Genomic DNA, 13,543 nt, shown 5'->3' with positions numbered 1-13,543 from the left:
CTTGTATGTACCTTCTTGTGAAAGAAAATTTTCATCTAGAAAATCTACTATCTACATTTTCTGTAGTCCTGTTAAATGAATCATATTTAATCTCTGAGAAAGTACAAAAGCAATCCATAGGCTAAATGTGGTTAAAAAATGTAGTATTTATTTTTGAGTTCCTTCTGCAATAAGGATGCTAATGTGGAGGACAAGAACAAGCAAAATAAATATGGAAAATGAAATAGTAGTATGTTCTTGTTTCAGTTGCCACTTGATAGTACAGTACACCTTTCAAATAAAATACAGCTTTCATGTGTATATCCTGTTTTAATTTATGTTCTGAAAAACTATGATTTTTTTTACCGTTTTGGTATTTTTTTTGCCAACATCTTTCTTCAAGTTGAGAAAATAAAAAGCAAGTAACTTGCAATGACCACTATTTCGATACTGTTTTCTGTCACTGCCCTTCTGTTTTCTGCCCTTTCACCCTATCCAAACCAATCCAATAGAAACTTTTGCTTCAAAAGCAGAAGGATCTATCTCTTGCTCAACCTTCTCTATATCCATATAATGCCAGGCTGTCAGATGTGGCCTGCTATTCCTCTTTGTTTCCTATTGATATGTGAAGTCGAAAGGTATTCTACTGTGCGTGCTTCAAGAATTAATAAAAAGTGAAGCATATCAGCATTTTTGCCCAAACTGCAGATACATCTTTAGAGCAGTGTGAAGGGATTTAGATGTGTGATGTCCAGTCACCTTAATGGCAACCATCTGGTTCAACATCACACTGAAGTTTTACCCCACACTGCACATATGTAGTAGTTTACAGTAGGTCATCTCTAATGGCCAAGTGATAAGAAAGAATATTTTTGAAAGAGAAAACATTTTGCATTTATTCTACCAAGGCCTTCATAAGAATATTTATTTTGTCTGGAATAAAAACAACAAACAGGAAAAAAACGCAGCACAAATGTCTCTCCTCCAGCCCTTGTTTTATTTTCACTGTAAAAATAATCATCTTGTCAACAATATGGGCATAAATTTAAATTTGGGGAATCACACAGTGAAGGATACTGTTTCAGATTAATTTCAAATAATGCCTGAAATCTATATCTCAGATTAAACCATTTCTCCTATCTTTTGTCCAAGAAACATAGCAGGCTATATCTTCAACAGGAGATGAAAACTTACCTTATTACAAAGTCATGGCTATCAATCTCTTTGCCACATCCACTGCCTAGAAGGATGCCAGAATTCCCAACAACTGCACACGTTTTAAATCGGCGATTCTTCATTGGGGAAACTTCAGGGAGAAGGCTGTGCAAATCCTGAGAAATGTTTAGGGTGCGGCGCCTGTCTAGTACATAATGTATTACATCTCCTGGCTTGAAGCTGCTTTTGACCACTGAGACATCTCTTTCAGCATCCAAGAAGCGAAGAATGTTCTTTCTGGATTGACAGAAAAATGCACAGATAAAACCCAACGCTTACTGCTCGCATGGAGTTTATCTAATATTAATATAGACTGTACAGAGCATACAACATAAAGCAGAGGGTAGATAGTGTCAGACAGACTAAGGTAATTTCCCATGCTCTCTAGGATGGAGTTAGAGCAAAGCTGTTAGGACAGAGTTCAGATCTTGGTTACAATGTAAGACAAATACTGTGGCGATGGAGCTTAATGGCTTCCTACAAACAAAGGCACTGAGAGACCAAGGGAAGATGACTTTGGAAATTAGAAGGCATACTATTTTTGAGTCGTTTACAAAACTTTGGAATAAACACATATTTGAAAAAGGACCAGAGCAGTTTGTTTGCATAGAAATCACAGAAACATAGTAAAATATATGAGGTATTTATGATTCAGGAAATAAATGCTTCACTACAATCTCATCTCTCACAAATCAGCTTGGTTCAGGAATGGCCATGTTTTCTTATATATTCTTATTTCACCATAAGAACAACATATTCAATTTAGCACAAACTTGCTCCTAATTAACTGAAGTTCAGCCAACATTATCCTAATTAACTTGAAACAGGTACACCCCCAGTCTTTTGTACCAATTTAAACAAAATCAGCTTAAAAACATACTGCAGATTAAACTGCTGCAGCTCAGGGTCTAGTCACGCTGTTAGCTCAACTCAGAAATACGTATGAACTCTACCATCACTTTAAATCAGGTTAGTCCAATCCTTTATCTTCCTTCCCTGCAATGAATTGTTTAAACTATTAGCAGAGTTCAGATACATAATCAAGATATGAGGCTTTAACAAGCTACCACAGTCAAGTGAAGTATGGTAATTAGCCAGTGTATACTTAGAGTCCACAGCAAGTAACAGGTGAAGAATGTCTGCTTGAATGTCCGCAGAAGAACTTGTCACGGTAATTTTATCTGCTTATGGAGGTGGGGGCAGGGGTCTCAAAACTGACACGTTTCCAATACATAAGTTCAGAAAGACACTTTTAACGACTGCAGCTATGTAATGACGGATACCTGCACTGGCAGTGTCGAGCAGTTTTCAGTACACATTTATTCTTGATATAAAAAACTGGAAAGGACTCCAGGCCACAGCTACTGGAGCCACTGGTAGCTCAGGATTGCAAATGAGCAAAGCCTTACAAGCTTGTGTCCATCCCTGCTCTGCAAAGCATGTACATTTGTGAAGAGGCATAAAGATCCCATCTGAACTTAAGCACATACTTAAGTACAATACACTTACGGAACAGAGGGTAGTGCTGACCTGGGGCAGGGTGTGTGCACTATGTGTTAATTTGAATAGAAACTTTTGCCTCTGCAACTCATAACAAGACAAGAAGAAAAACAGTAGTTTTATATTTTCCACTGCTGTCAGCAGGTGAAATTTAGAACAGAGTAGACATTTGGTTGAGTAAGAGAATGCTATTTTTATGTAATAAGTTTTTAGAGCAGAACTTCCTTAGAGCAGATCAAAACAGGAAAAGATAACTAGAGATGCCACTCTAGCAGTTGCAACACCCACTGAGAGACATAAAGGGGAAATAATCACCCACAAGTGAAAAAGGATGAACTATAGGAACACTGTGCTCACCAGCAGCCAGTTCTTGTGCCACTGCCTCAAGAAGGAAGAATATGTCTGAAACCTGCAACCAGTGACACAAAATACTCACCCCGGAACTGACCTTAAAAGCCATAGGGGAAGTGAAAACATATTTTTATCATGTTTCAAGTGTTTCCTCTAATTTCTTAAACTCAGACCAAAAAAAAAAAAGAAAAAAGAAAAAAAGAAAAAAGAACGTCTTGGGCTGTCTGTTACAGCTCTCAGGTATGAATGAAGCAGCATCAGAGCAAAAATGACTTGTGCTGAGGCATATGTGGGACTGAGAATAACAGAGCAGGATAGATAATGTTAAAATCCTGAGTGTCTAGAGCTTTTGGTAAGGCCAGGCAAGCTATTTCTGTAAAAGGAAGATGAAGGCTCCACTTCAGCCTTTAAGCTGAATGGACTTAAAATCTCCAAGGGTTTGGTAAGCTTCACTTTGTGGGTACTCTGCAACAGATATATAAATTCCTACAAAATTAAGAAGAGAAAGAAAGAAGCAATTGCCCAGTCTAGCAGTATTAAAAATTACTAAAATTCTTCATTACCTAAGAACAGAGGTACCAGAGCTGTGGCTGTAAAGGACAAGATGAATGCATCAAAAGTTATCAATAGGATCAGCTAAGCTATCTAGAGACCTACTTCATAAGCACTCTGATGTCAGAAGGGGTGACCACGAATAAGTCTATAAAAGCAAAAGAAATTACGTGAAATGTACAGAAACCTAGGGCTCTGACTAAAAAAAGTCACATGTAATCATCAGAAGATTGGCTTTAGTAATTCAAAGTGCCCATCCTTGATACCTAGAATGAACAGGCCTAATATTGTTTCTGTTAGCAAACAATAGCAACATTTGTGCATGAATAGAGTATCTTGTGTATTATTTTAATATGTAAGAGGAAGGCAATGAACTTATGCAAACACTGCCAAAAAAATAAAAGTACCTTGGCTTCCATTATTAATTTGGTTACTTATGGTCAAAGCTTATTTATCTATCTACGCACTTACATATGCTCATAAAAGTCTTCCAAAGGGTTTCAAGTGGAACTGCATTAGATTTGGATAATCAAGCACTTATTTAAAAGAGCTGAAATTTCCAAAGTGTGTAAGGAATTTCTTTTTCAATAAAAGTTTGATATAGGCAAAGTCACTGAATCTGAACATCTTTTCACACATATAAAAACATTTTCTTATCTGAAGTTGTCATTAGTATATTCAATAACATGTATGCATAGATATTACAGTACACATAAGAAACCTTGTATAAGAGATGTGTAATAATGCTAACATTAATGTGTTTTAATTGAGTCATCTGACTGCATCCGAACATATTTTAACACCGAAATAAATATTACTAAGAATGCAGATGTTCATACTATTGTTTTAAGTTCCTCTATGCTACTGCCTCATCTGTACCACGGGGATCACAGTACTTCTCATTCTGAAAGTACATACATGAGTGTCTCAGTCAGTCTTGATGCTGGTTAATAATAAGAACTTGTTTAAACCTCTCTTCTGTCCCACAAAAAGCACTGAAAATAGCACAACTAGGTTATTCTGATTAAACATACATTACAAAATGATTTAAAATAAGTGCTGATGTACGTCCGGCTGCATATAAAATTCAAAAGAAAGCTCAATTAGAGGAAGCAAAAAACCAGCACGATTTTCAGGAAACCTTGAAGCAAAGGTGTTCTGCAACCTTAAGTTAAAATGTGTAAAGAAACTGTTTTATTTGAGGTGGTCCTCCAGTTTTCTTTTGATGAGTAGAACTGTATCTGGGGTGTGCCCTGAACCCTTTGTGGGCAGGTGATGCAGATGTGGCTCGCTCCTATCTGAAGCTAGGTAGCTGTTTGCAACATGTTTACACGACTCACAGAAACATGGTGTCAAATCTGTAGTTGACCTAGGGCTTTTCTTTGATAATCAGAAACAGATGTTCATAATGTTTAAACTCCCAGTTATCTGATAAAGCACATGTAATAGAATTGTCTCTGAACATCTTTCCAAATGATATAAATATGTATTTCTTTGTGGCAACATGGTGACATTTTTCTACTTATGTGCAATTTTCTGGTTTTATTTTGTACTGTAGTCTTTGTACTACATAACTATTATATAATGGCAAACTCTCCCTCATCTGCCTCAGAATTGAGTGGATTAAGGGAAAAAACAAATACATCACTTAAACATTTGACTTTCAAGATCACAAATAAATTTATATTTTTAGACATTGTCAAGAACACTGAAATATGACCTCCCAACACTTTTCCTGGGAAAATCATTCCTTTCAAGCAAGGCAGTACCAGAAATCGTCACTGCTGGAGCATCTGGACTTTTCTGAACCTCAGCTGTGAAGGGAAGCCCTTGAAGTGCATCCTCAGTACTGAGGAAGCTGGGCTACCTCACCAGCAACCACATTATGGAAACAGAGACAAACTGAGCGACTACCTAGTCCACACTGCCCCACTGAAGATAAGCCTTTAACTATATCACCCCCAGCTCATGTTTATTTAATATATTCCTAACAACCTCCTATGGTGGGGACTCAGCAAACCCACCACACAGTCTACATCAGTTCTTCCTTAGCCTTACCAGCCACAGAATATTTTTCATGCCAGCTCGGATCTTTCCCGCAGCAACTGAAGCCTGTTCTTGTTCCTTATGCCTCGCCTGCGGAGGACAGACTATTTCATACTCTTGGCAATAGCCTTCATTTACCTGAGGCTAAGAAGCCATCCAAGTTTTTTTAAACTTGTATTTTTTCAACTGGACAGGCCATGTGTTGTAGATCTCTGACCGCTTTTGTCTCTCTCCTGCTCACTTTCTCTGACTGATTCACACAGGTCTTTAAACAACTTGATTTTCCAGCGATTCTACTCTAAGCCTAGCAAGTCCTTGCACTGCTTCGCACTCTCCAGTTGGAAGGCAGAAGGTGGCTTTCAGCCTTTGAAATCACCAAGGACTATGACCTACGTCAAGCACATTTTTTGCCAGCTAATGCTGCTTTCCTTGAAGAGGTTTTTCTGAAAATTCCCTTTCAGACAGACTAAAGCCAAAACCAACAGAGGTGCAAACGCTCACAGTCCACACTGCCTCCTCAGGAGGCCAACGGGAGCTGTAGCCTTCTACAGGGCCAGACTGTGACCTTGTATTACCACACAGTCCATTCTTGTTTTTTTATTTTGTTTTTTAATTAAACAACAGTAAAAACACTCCTGTCCCAAAGAAGTAGTGCTCTCCAACTCTCTGCTTGCCTCTAGCTCTGAAAGAAAAACAGGTACTTAAGACCAGACTGTGTTTGTATGTTTGAGTAAGGAAAAAATGGATAGTTCAGTCTGATTACTTCTCTTTCCTGTATTTGCTTTTTAGGGTCTCTCTATGCAGACTTCTAAAAAATTCAGATCAATTTAGGGCCTTTAACCACAGTTCTAACAGTTGAGCTCTATGTTTCTGAATGCCCACTTCATGCAACTTCAGGGAGGATTTTTCACATGCTACCAAAATAAAAGATTATTTTTTCATTTTTCTAAAGAGCTGTTTATTACTGAAAGGCCAATGGTTACTTATATCCAAATGTTTTTATTTGCTTTGTAAGGCATCTGACCATAAATATTTCAATTTCTAAACAATCTCGATCACTTTGACAGTAACTAATCAGTTTAAGTGCTGGCTTTAGATCTCTGTTAAATTGAACACAGACTTCAAGTTTTACATTTTTTTTGGACTCACGTGGTGCTTTCTTTCCCCCTTTTTCATAAGACAAACAAAACATACAAAATCCTTTCGATATGTAACTCTCAAATGTCTGGTGACATCCCACCCCCAAGAGACTCCCATCCCATTGAAGTTACTGCAGATTCTAATTCACTTTCTTCTATTTTATTTTGACAATTCTAAGATTTCGATTTGGTAGAACCCCACCTAACTGCAACTAACCATGGAAAGGCTCCTGCCATTCCCCAGCCCATGGAGGACCACACAAACACAAGTGCTGTGTTACAGGGAAGTTGCTGTCTGGCTTTGTCTCCATTCTAGCCCTCCTTGTGCCCTCCAGGGCACCCCACTGTCCCTTGACCAGAAAGGTCACTTCAGTAGCTGAAGCATGTATTAATCAGGCACAAATCTTCAGGGCATTTAAATGGAGTGTGTCCCAACTACCGTTTACCATATGAAGGCCAGCCATCTGTCAGCTTTTCACCAATTTAAGCAAATTAGTGTCAAAAGAAAGGAGTCAAAGGAGTTAATCACCCCAACTGGCAGTGGATGCTGACTTTTCAGATGAGGCAAGGGTCTAAGGAGGCAAAACCCCCTTAAGGTTTATTACAACTAAACCAGGCTTGAGAGCCCCAGTTTGCATGTCTTAGAGACACAAGAGATCTGAAGGAAACAGTGCAACTGGCCCCAAAATGTTGCTCCAAAGGCTCCATAGCAATTGTTCTGCTCCGTTAGAAGTTCAGTATTTACTGCTTGCACTTCAGGGACTTATCATAACTGTTTCATATTAACTTGAAAGCTAAACAATGACAATAATCTTAACCTTTCTAAGGAGGAAATTGCACTTTTTTTTTTTTTATGATGCTATTAACATCTTACAAGTTCTCACACTTTTCTGACAGGAAATTTCCACTCATTGCCTTCTCTGTTACATTGCAAAGAGATAAATACATCCTCAACCCACTTTTTTTTTTAACATCATTTTTGCCTTCCTGCAATTCAAAACCTTCAACCACTCCTTCCAAAATAAACGCCCACGTTTAATCAAAAGTAAGTGGAAGAAAGTTACACACTGAGGTGTCATACTGTAGTTAATTTCACACAGGTCACAGACGTACTGACATCATTCCTGTGTGGGAGGCTTCCCCAGATAGGTTTGTATCCTCTCAGCCACATCTCTCCTTCCTGAATGTATGGTCTTCGATACAACATAAATTTCCTATTTCCATAAGTGGAAAACCTTCACATTGCTATGGAGAGTAGAAAGGACTTAAGACACAAAACCTTGCAGAAGGTGGATTCTTCCTCTTCATGACTGAAATAATTCAGAGAGAAGGGGAGCCAAGCAAGCAGTCTTCCACCCTTAGGCACAGGAACTGCCAATTATTCTTCAAAGAAGTTGTCACCAATCAGTAGGTAATATCAGTTGGAAAAATCACTCTCCCACTAGATCAAGCATGATTGGCAAGGCAGCAAATGTGCTACAGTCTCAAGTAATTAAAAATGCCCATCATTTCTACCTCAGTCACAGAAAGTCTAGCTCTTTTGTCTAATGCCTGCTTAACATCTCCAAAGGGCTGCTGCCCTCCCAAGAGCTGCTACACTCCCTAAACTGCCTCTTCTGGCTACAAAGTCCCAGAGAGCATCTTGTGACATCAGTAACCCAGTGGAAGCTTTTCATTCTCCTGTGGGGTCCTGATAAAGGAACTTTTTCACTCATTGACCCCCTATCTGAGCCTGGACCTGCCAAGAATTCGTAGTCTTTGAGTCTGACAGACTGGTCCCTAATCTGAACAAAAACATGATGGCCAGAGATGATGCCCATGGTCAACAAAGCAGATAGCAAAGCATAACATTCCAGCTGCCAGCCAGCTAGGTCTAGACATACCATCGATTAACAGTCCTTACACAAAGGAAAACTCACTGTTACATATTTTCTACATTTAAAAATTGCTAATGTGTGTGGCAAGCTGATGTAAGACACAAAAGTAACTGCCATTTTTGGGTGATTATAAGTTTTATGAAATGTCTTTATGCTGTACACAGATGGCTTCACAAATAATTTCTCCACTGCTAAGAACTGATAACTTTTTATACATTATTCAACTGGCACTAGCTTTTTTTTGTTTGTGTGTTTCTGTCTTACCATTATTTGCTACGGTCAACCTCACAGCACAAGACCACAAAGTATGAATCATCTTCACAGTCTACACAGTGCACGTAATGTACTTTGAAGGGCTGAACAGTTAGTCTAACCATGAGAACGCTCTAGGAAATTGCTGGACACATTTGAAGTTAGTCCTGATAGGTCTGAAAGGGTAAAAATATTTATGGCTAAGATGCTTCTTACTGCTGTGACAGGAAAGAAAGGTATATAGCAAACCGCCTGTAAAAGTGAAAGAAGAATGCACATAGTTTAGTCAACATCAGAGTAGAACACATATCACAAGGGGCTGCATGTGGCTTGCTCACGGAAAAGCAGGCCAGACTTCCCTCCCTCACTGCTGTGTACCGTAACTGTATTTGCTATGCACGTTAGCAAAGAGTGTTTCTGGAAAGAATGTGACTGGCTGGTAGCACTGATTCCTTTCAATATAGTTCAATATAGTTTCAATATACTGTACAGAAAATCTTTGATGAAGTGGAACCTTTACTCTTTAATCAAGTGTAGAAGATCCATGGTTTTCTTCACTGTACTACTGAAAAAAACAAACATCCTTCACTGTACAATTTTTAAAAAACATCACATAATCACATCATGATGCTTCTTAAGAGCACATTAATAATTTATAAAATGAGAGAACTTCCCCATCCCTAGCCAACAATAAGGAAAAAAATTATTTTAAGCCTCATGATTTTAGTAGATTGAGATGATACATATGTAGCAACAGGCTGAAAAAAATCTAACACATTCTCCACTGTTTTACCTCTTTGTCTGAATGATTTATTTTGCTTTTGAAACAGGTGGAAAACAAGCATAACCCATTCATTTTCTCTTTTAAATTTAATCAAAAAGTTATTGTAATATTTTTACTTGCTTGTTGTTTGGCTTGAGCAGCAAGGTGTATTGGTTTTAAATGGTTCTGAAATATAACAATTTTTCAAAAAAAATTACTGAGAAGAATTATCTGTCACTATTTTAGTCACTCAATGGCTTCCAAATGAGTTTACTTCGCAAGTAAAACAATGTAATATTTTCTCCTAATTGTCAGAACCATAACCTATGATTTGAAATTTCAACAGTATTTTTCTGAAGTTACTCAATATTTCTCCAGCTTAAGTTGTCAGTTATATGCATACAAATTTTAAATACTGTTACTGATATAGAAAACCTGCTTATCTTTCCTAGACTACCTTGGAGCAGAACTTAGCCTTTATGGAACAACCATACACTGGTCAAACAGGCTGCATCTGAACAGACGGTCCTGGAAGAAACTCCACTCCTGAGCTGCAATTCAGCTGCATTTTAGGATGGCCACCAGGTCTTCGCCAGTGGGAATGCAAGTGCCTGGGATGCAGCTGAATGCCTGAGGGTCCCTCTGCCTAGGCAGTCAGGGAGTGGAGACTCCACAGTGCTCCACAGAGCGCTTGCCAGGCAGCTGCAACACAGCTACAGGCTCCAGAGTATTAATTGTTGTGTCTACTCAAATCCTGCCGCTCTTTCCGTCCCTGATGCTGTTGCTTGGCTTTCACAGCAGGGCTGTGCTATGTCCATCATAGCAAAAAACTTCCAGAACATCAGTCCTTTACTACAGCTTCATACCTTTCTGAGCTACCCATATCTTCGGCATGTTTTAGAATTAGGGACGTAAAATTCATTTTTTAAAAAAAGTCATTAAAAGCCATTGAACCCCGCCCCCCCAAGTTCCTCATTCAGACAAGCCATGCTTCCATACATGGAAACAATGCCTGTTTAAGGGTTTTATAAGCTGTCCATTAATTTAAAAAAAAAAAAGTAGAAAGGGAAATGACACAGAAACCACATTTTAGTTAGATCAAATTCCCATTCAACATCTAAATATGCAGAAAATCAAGTCCAATCTGCTATGTGATTGCTGCTAGAAATAGTTATTTTCTATAATTTTTCACAGAATGAGACGCTCCTAGCCTTCCATACTGCCAATCCATGCTCCATACACTTCTCTCACTGGCCACCTTCCTGATTAATACAGGGAAGACACAACAACAACACAACACACCAGCTTCTGCTTTCTCTTCTCTTCTATGAGGCCCCCAACGTGAGTAGACCCACTGTTAACTGCTAAGACACATCAGAACTATTACTGACTTTAACACTGCTACTGTGTTTCGGTTCTCAGCACAAGCCTCAGGCTCCTTCTGGCCTCTCTGACTTCAGGAAAGAAAACTGTGTACTATATGGGTATTGTCAACACCTGAACTTGTGACTCGGACCAGCCACAGCCAGGGCTGGATTCGCAGCACCTGACATCCTAGCTCTTGACTCCTACATCTAAGCCATCTGCCTAAGCAGCCTTTGTAGGTAAGGGAGAAAACCTGGCATGTTCTGGGTACTTCCATGTGTCCTATTTCAGACCATTAGGATGAGAGGACATCATGTCCTAAAAGTGGCAATTTCTCACCACTGACTGCAAGAGCGTTCTAGACAACCAGCTCAAATGTGGACATGCATAATGTAGATACTGACTGCACGTGTCTGACTGAGACAGCCAGATGACAACATTTCATTTATTCGTACGAAGGATTGACTTTGGAGTCTAATGTAATTTAGTTGCATTTAACATTGCACCCTAAATATGCACAGTTATAAAACATTCACCTGCAACCATAAATTAAATGACTGTTATCCAGACCAGAAGAATTACAGGCAATATGAAATTAACTGCTTTTTATTTAAGACACTCACCTTATTTCCAGTACCAAAGAAGAATTGATTTTCCAACCTTCTACAGCATGCTGGAAGATTGAGGAGCCACCCTTTCGAATTATCTTATCAGAGCTATTGATCATTGATCTACTCAAACTCAGTTCGCCATCTCTGCAATGCAATATAGAAAAGACACAATTACATCAAGGCTAGTTCTAGTTTTAAGTAATTTCTGTCACAGGCACCACTGATATTTCCTTTTATTCACAACAAAAAGAAGCAATTATCTCCCCTGCAGATTTATTCAGCTTGCTGAAGCAAATAAACTGTACCCGTGAGAACTCTATGGGACACCTATATCTAATACTTGAATATGCAATTTAAGAGCTTATATATGTTTGTATTTGTAATGAAATGGACATAACAAAAACTACTATAAACTCCGAACTGTGAACCTGGGACCAAACGTCAGTATGTTTGTGAGGCAAATTCTGCATTTCTATGTTCCAAACTTCCAGTAGGAAACTAAGAATTATTAACTTTCAAGCCTTCCAACAGTAACTGCTTATGTTCTACAATAATGGCCTAACAGACTCCCTTTGCATCCTGTTGATACTAAAAGACTTTCATGCATGGAATTCTGGAGTTTAATAACACACAAAACACAAAATTTTGCAACATTTCCTGAAACTTTTGTATGCACACATTCAAACAACTCCTGCTGTCTTATCGTCCTCATCAGTCTTACCATATTTGTAAATTTGGGTAAGGTAACCTTAAAAAAAAATATAATTGTAGTAAGCCGTGGGTGATGACCAGTGAACATCTAATGCAGTATCATAATGTTACCGGTTACAATGATATCAGCCAATAGGGTCACACAAATGTGACAGAAACTAAACCACTGCAACCACGACTTAAGGTATTATGTCTAAAATCTGTTTTTATCTCCATATTTCCATTGTCTTCCATTTTGGTGCCAGAGCAACATTCAGCAGAGTTCAAACATAGCTGTTAATCATACATATATCAAAGTTGTTGCAGATAAGATTCTACCATGTACAGTGTCTTGTATCTCAGGAGTATATATAACAGTAATATAGAGAAATCTCTTCATGCTCTGAAATACTGCCAATAACTTCACTTAGCTTGCAGACAGAACTTTTGACCACCAGCCATTCAGCCAACAAAATGGAAAAGACCTGAGACTGTAAGTTTTCTTAGGAATTGCTGACTCTTGTTTACCTGTGGCTGTAAGTTCTTAAAACAGTGGGATTCTAGCCCTTAGTAAAAGCTACAGTAACATTACTGCAGTATATATATCAATATTATATTTATTAGTATCTATAAAAATTATATATTTTATATAGAGATATTAATATTTGGTAAATTATATAGCAAAGTAAACTCAAACTAACCTGCAACATGACATTAATTAAGCTAAATTAACAAAACTGGTAACATGTAGTCATTTGCAAAATGTGCTCATTGCAAAAGCCCCTGTAACTAATAAACCAGTATTATATACTTCATCCAAAACATCAATTACTATCAACGCCCTCCCTCCCTGATCCCCAACATGTTGCAGCACTGACATTGTACTGACTCATAGGTAATAGTGCCACCTACTGAAAAACCTACAACTCTAAGAAATCTCCTAGGAACAAAATCTGTACGCAAATTACGCAAATCATGCTAACTTGAGGGCATAGGAGGATGCTGCAGAAGTCCTAAAATTCAATAACCAGAATGTAATTAATACTTTTTGCTATTTTAAAATGTTTTATTCCCTAAACATTTTCCACAATGGTTTTAAATATATTTATTGCATCTATTTTCCTGCATATATTCTCTACATGCATAGAGCATAAGCACCTAAAGCAAAAATGCTAAAAAACATCCAAGTAAAGTACTGAGTCT

At 38.2% G+C, this 13,543-nt stretch overlaps 1 protein-coding gene across 1 annotated transcript in view; it reads right to left on the bottom strand.

The window, feature by feature from the left end:
• The window catches only part of ST8SIA4 (ST8 alpha-N-acetyl-neuraminide alpha-2,8-sialyltransferase 4), a 62,861-nt gene that overhangs the window by 45,980 nt on the left and 3,338 nt on the right, over positions 1–13,543 (bottom strand). Inside the window, exons 2-3 of the mRNA XM_075078378.1 lie at positions 11,663–11,794; positions 1,174–1,431 (exon numbers count right to left, since the gene is read on the bottom strand). Coding sequence (XP_074934479.1) covers positions 1,174–1,431; positions 11,663–11,794 — 390 coding nt within the window. The remainder of the gene's footprint in view (positions 1–1,173; positions 1,432–11,662; positions 11,795–13,543) is intronic.

Source organism: Phalacrocorax aristotelis, chromosome Z, assembly GCF_949628215.1.
Source record: "Phalacrocorax aristotelis chromosome Z, bGulAri2.1, whole genome shotgun sequence".
Lineage (NCBI taxonomy): Eukaryota > Metazoa > Chordata > Aves > Suliformes > Phalacrocoracidae > Phalacrocorax > Phalacrocorax aristotelis.
Note: the sequence above shows the minus strand (reverse complement) of the source record. Positions and strands in the feature narration are given on the sequence as shown.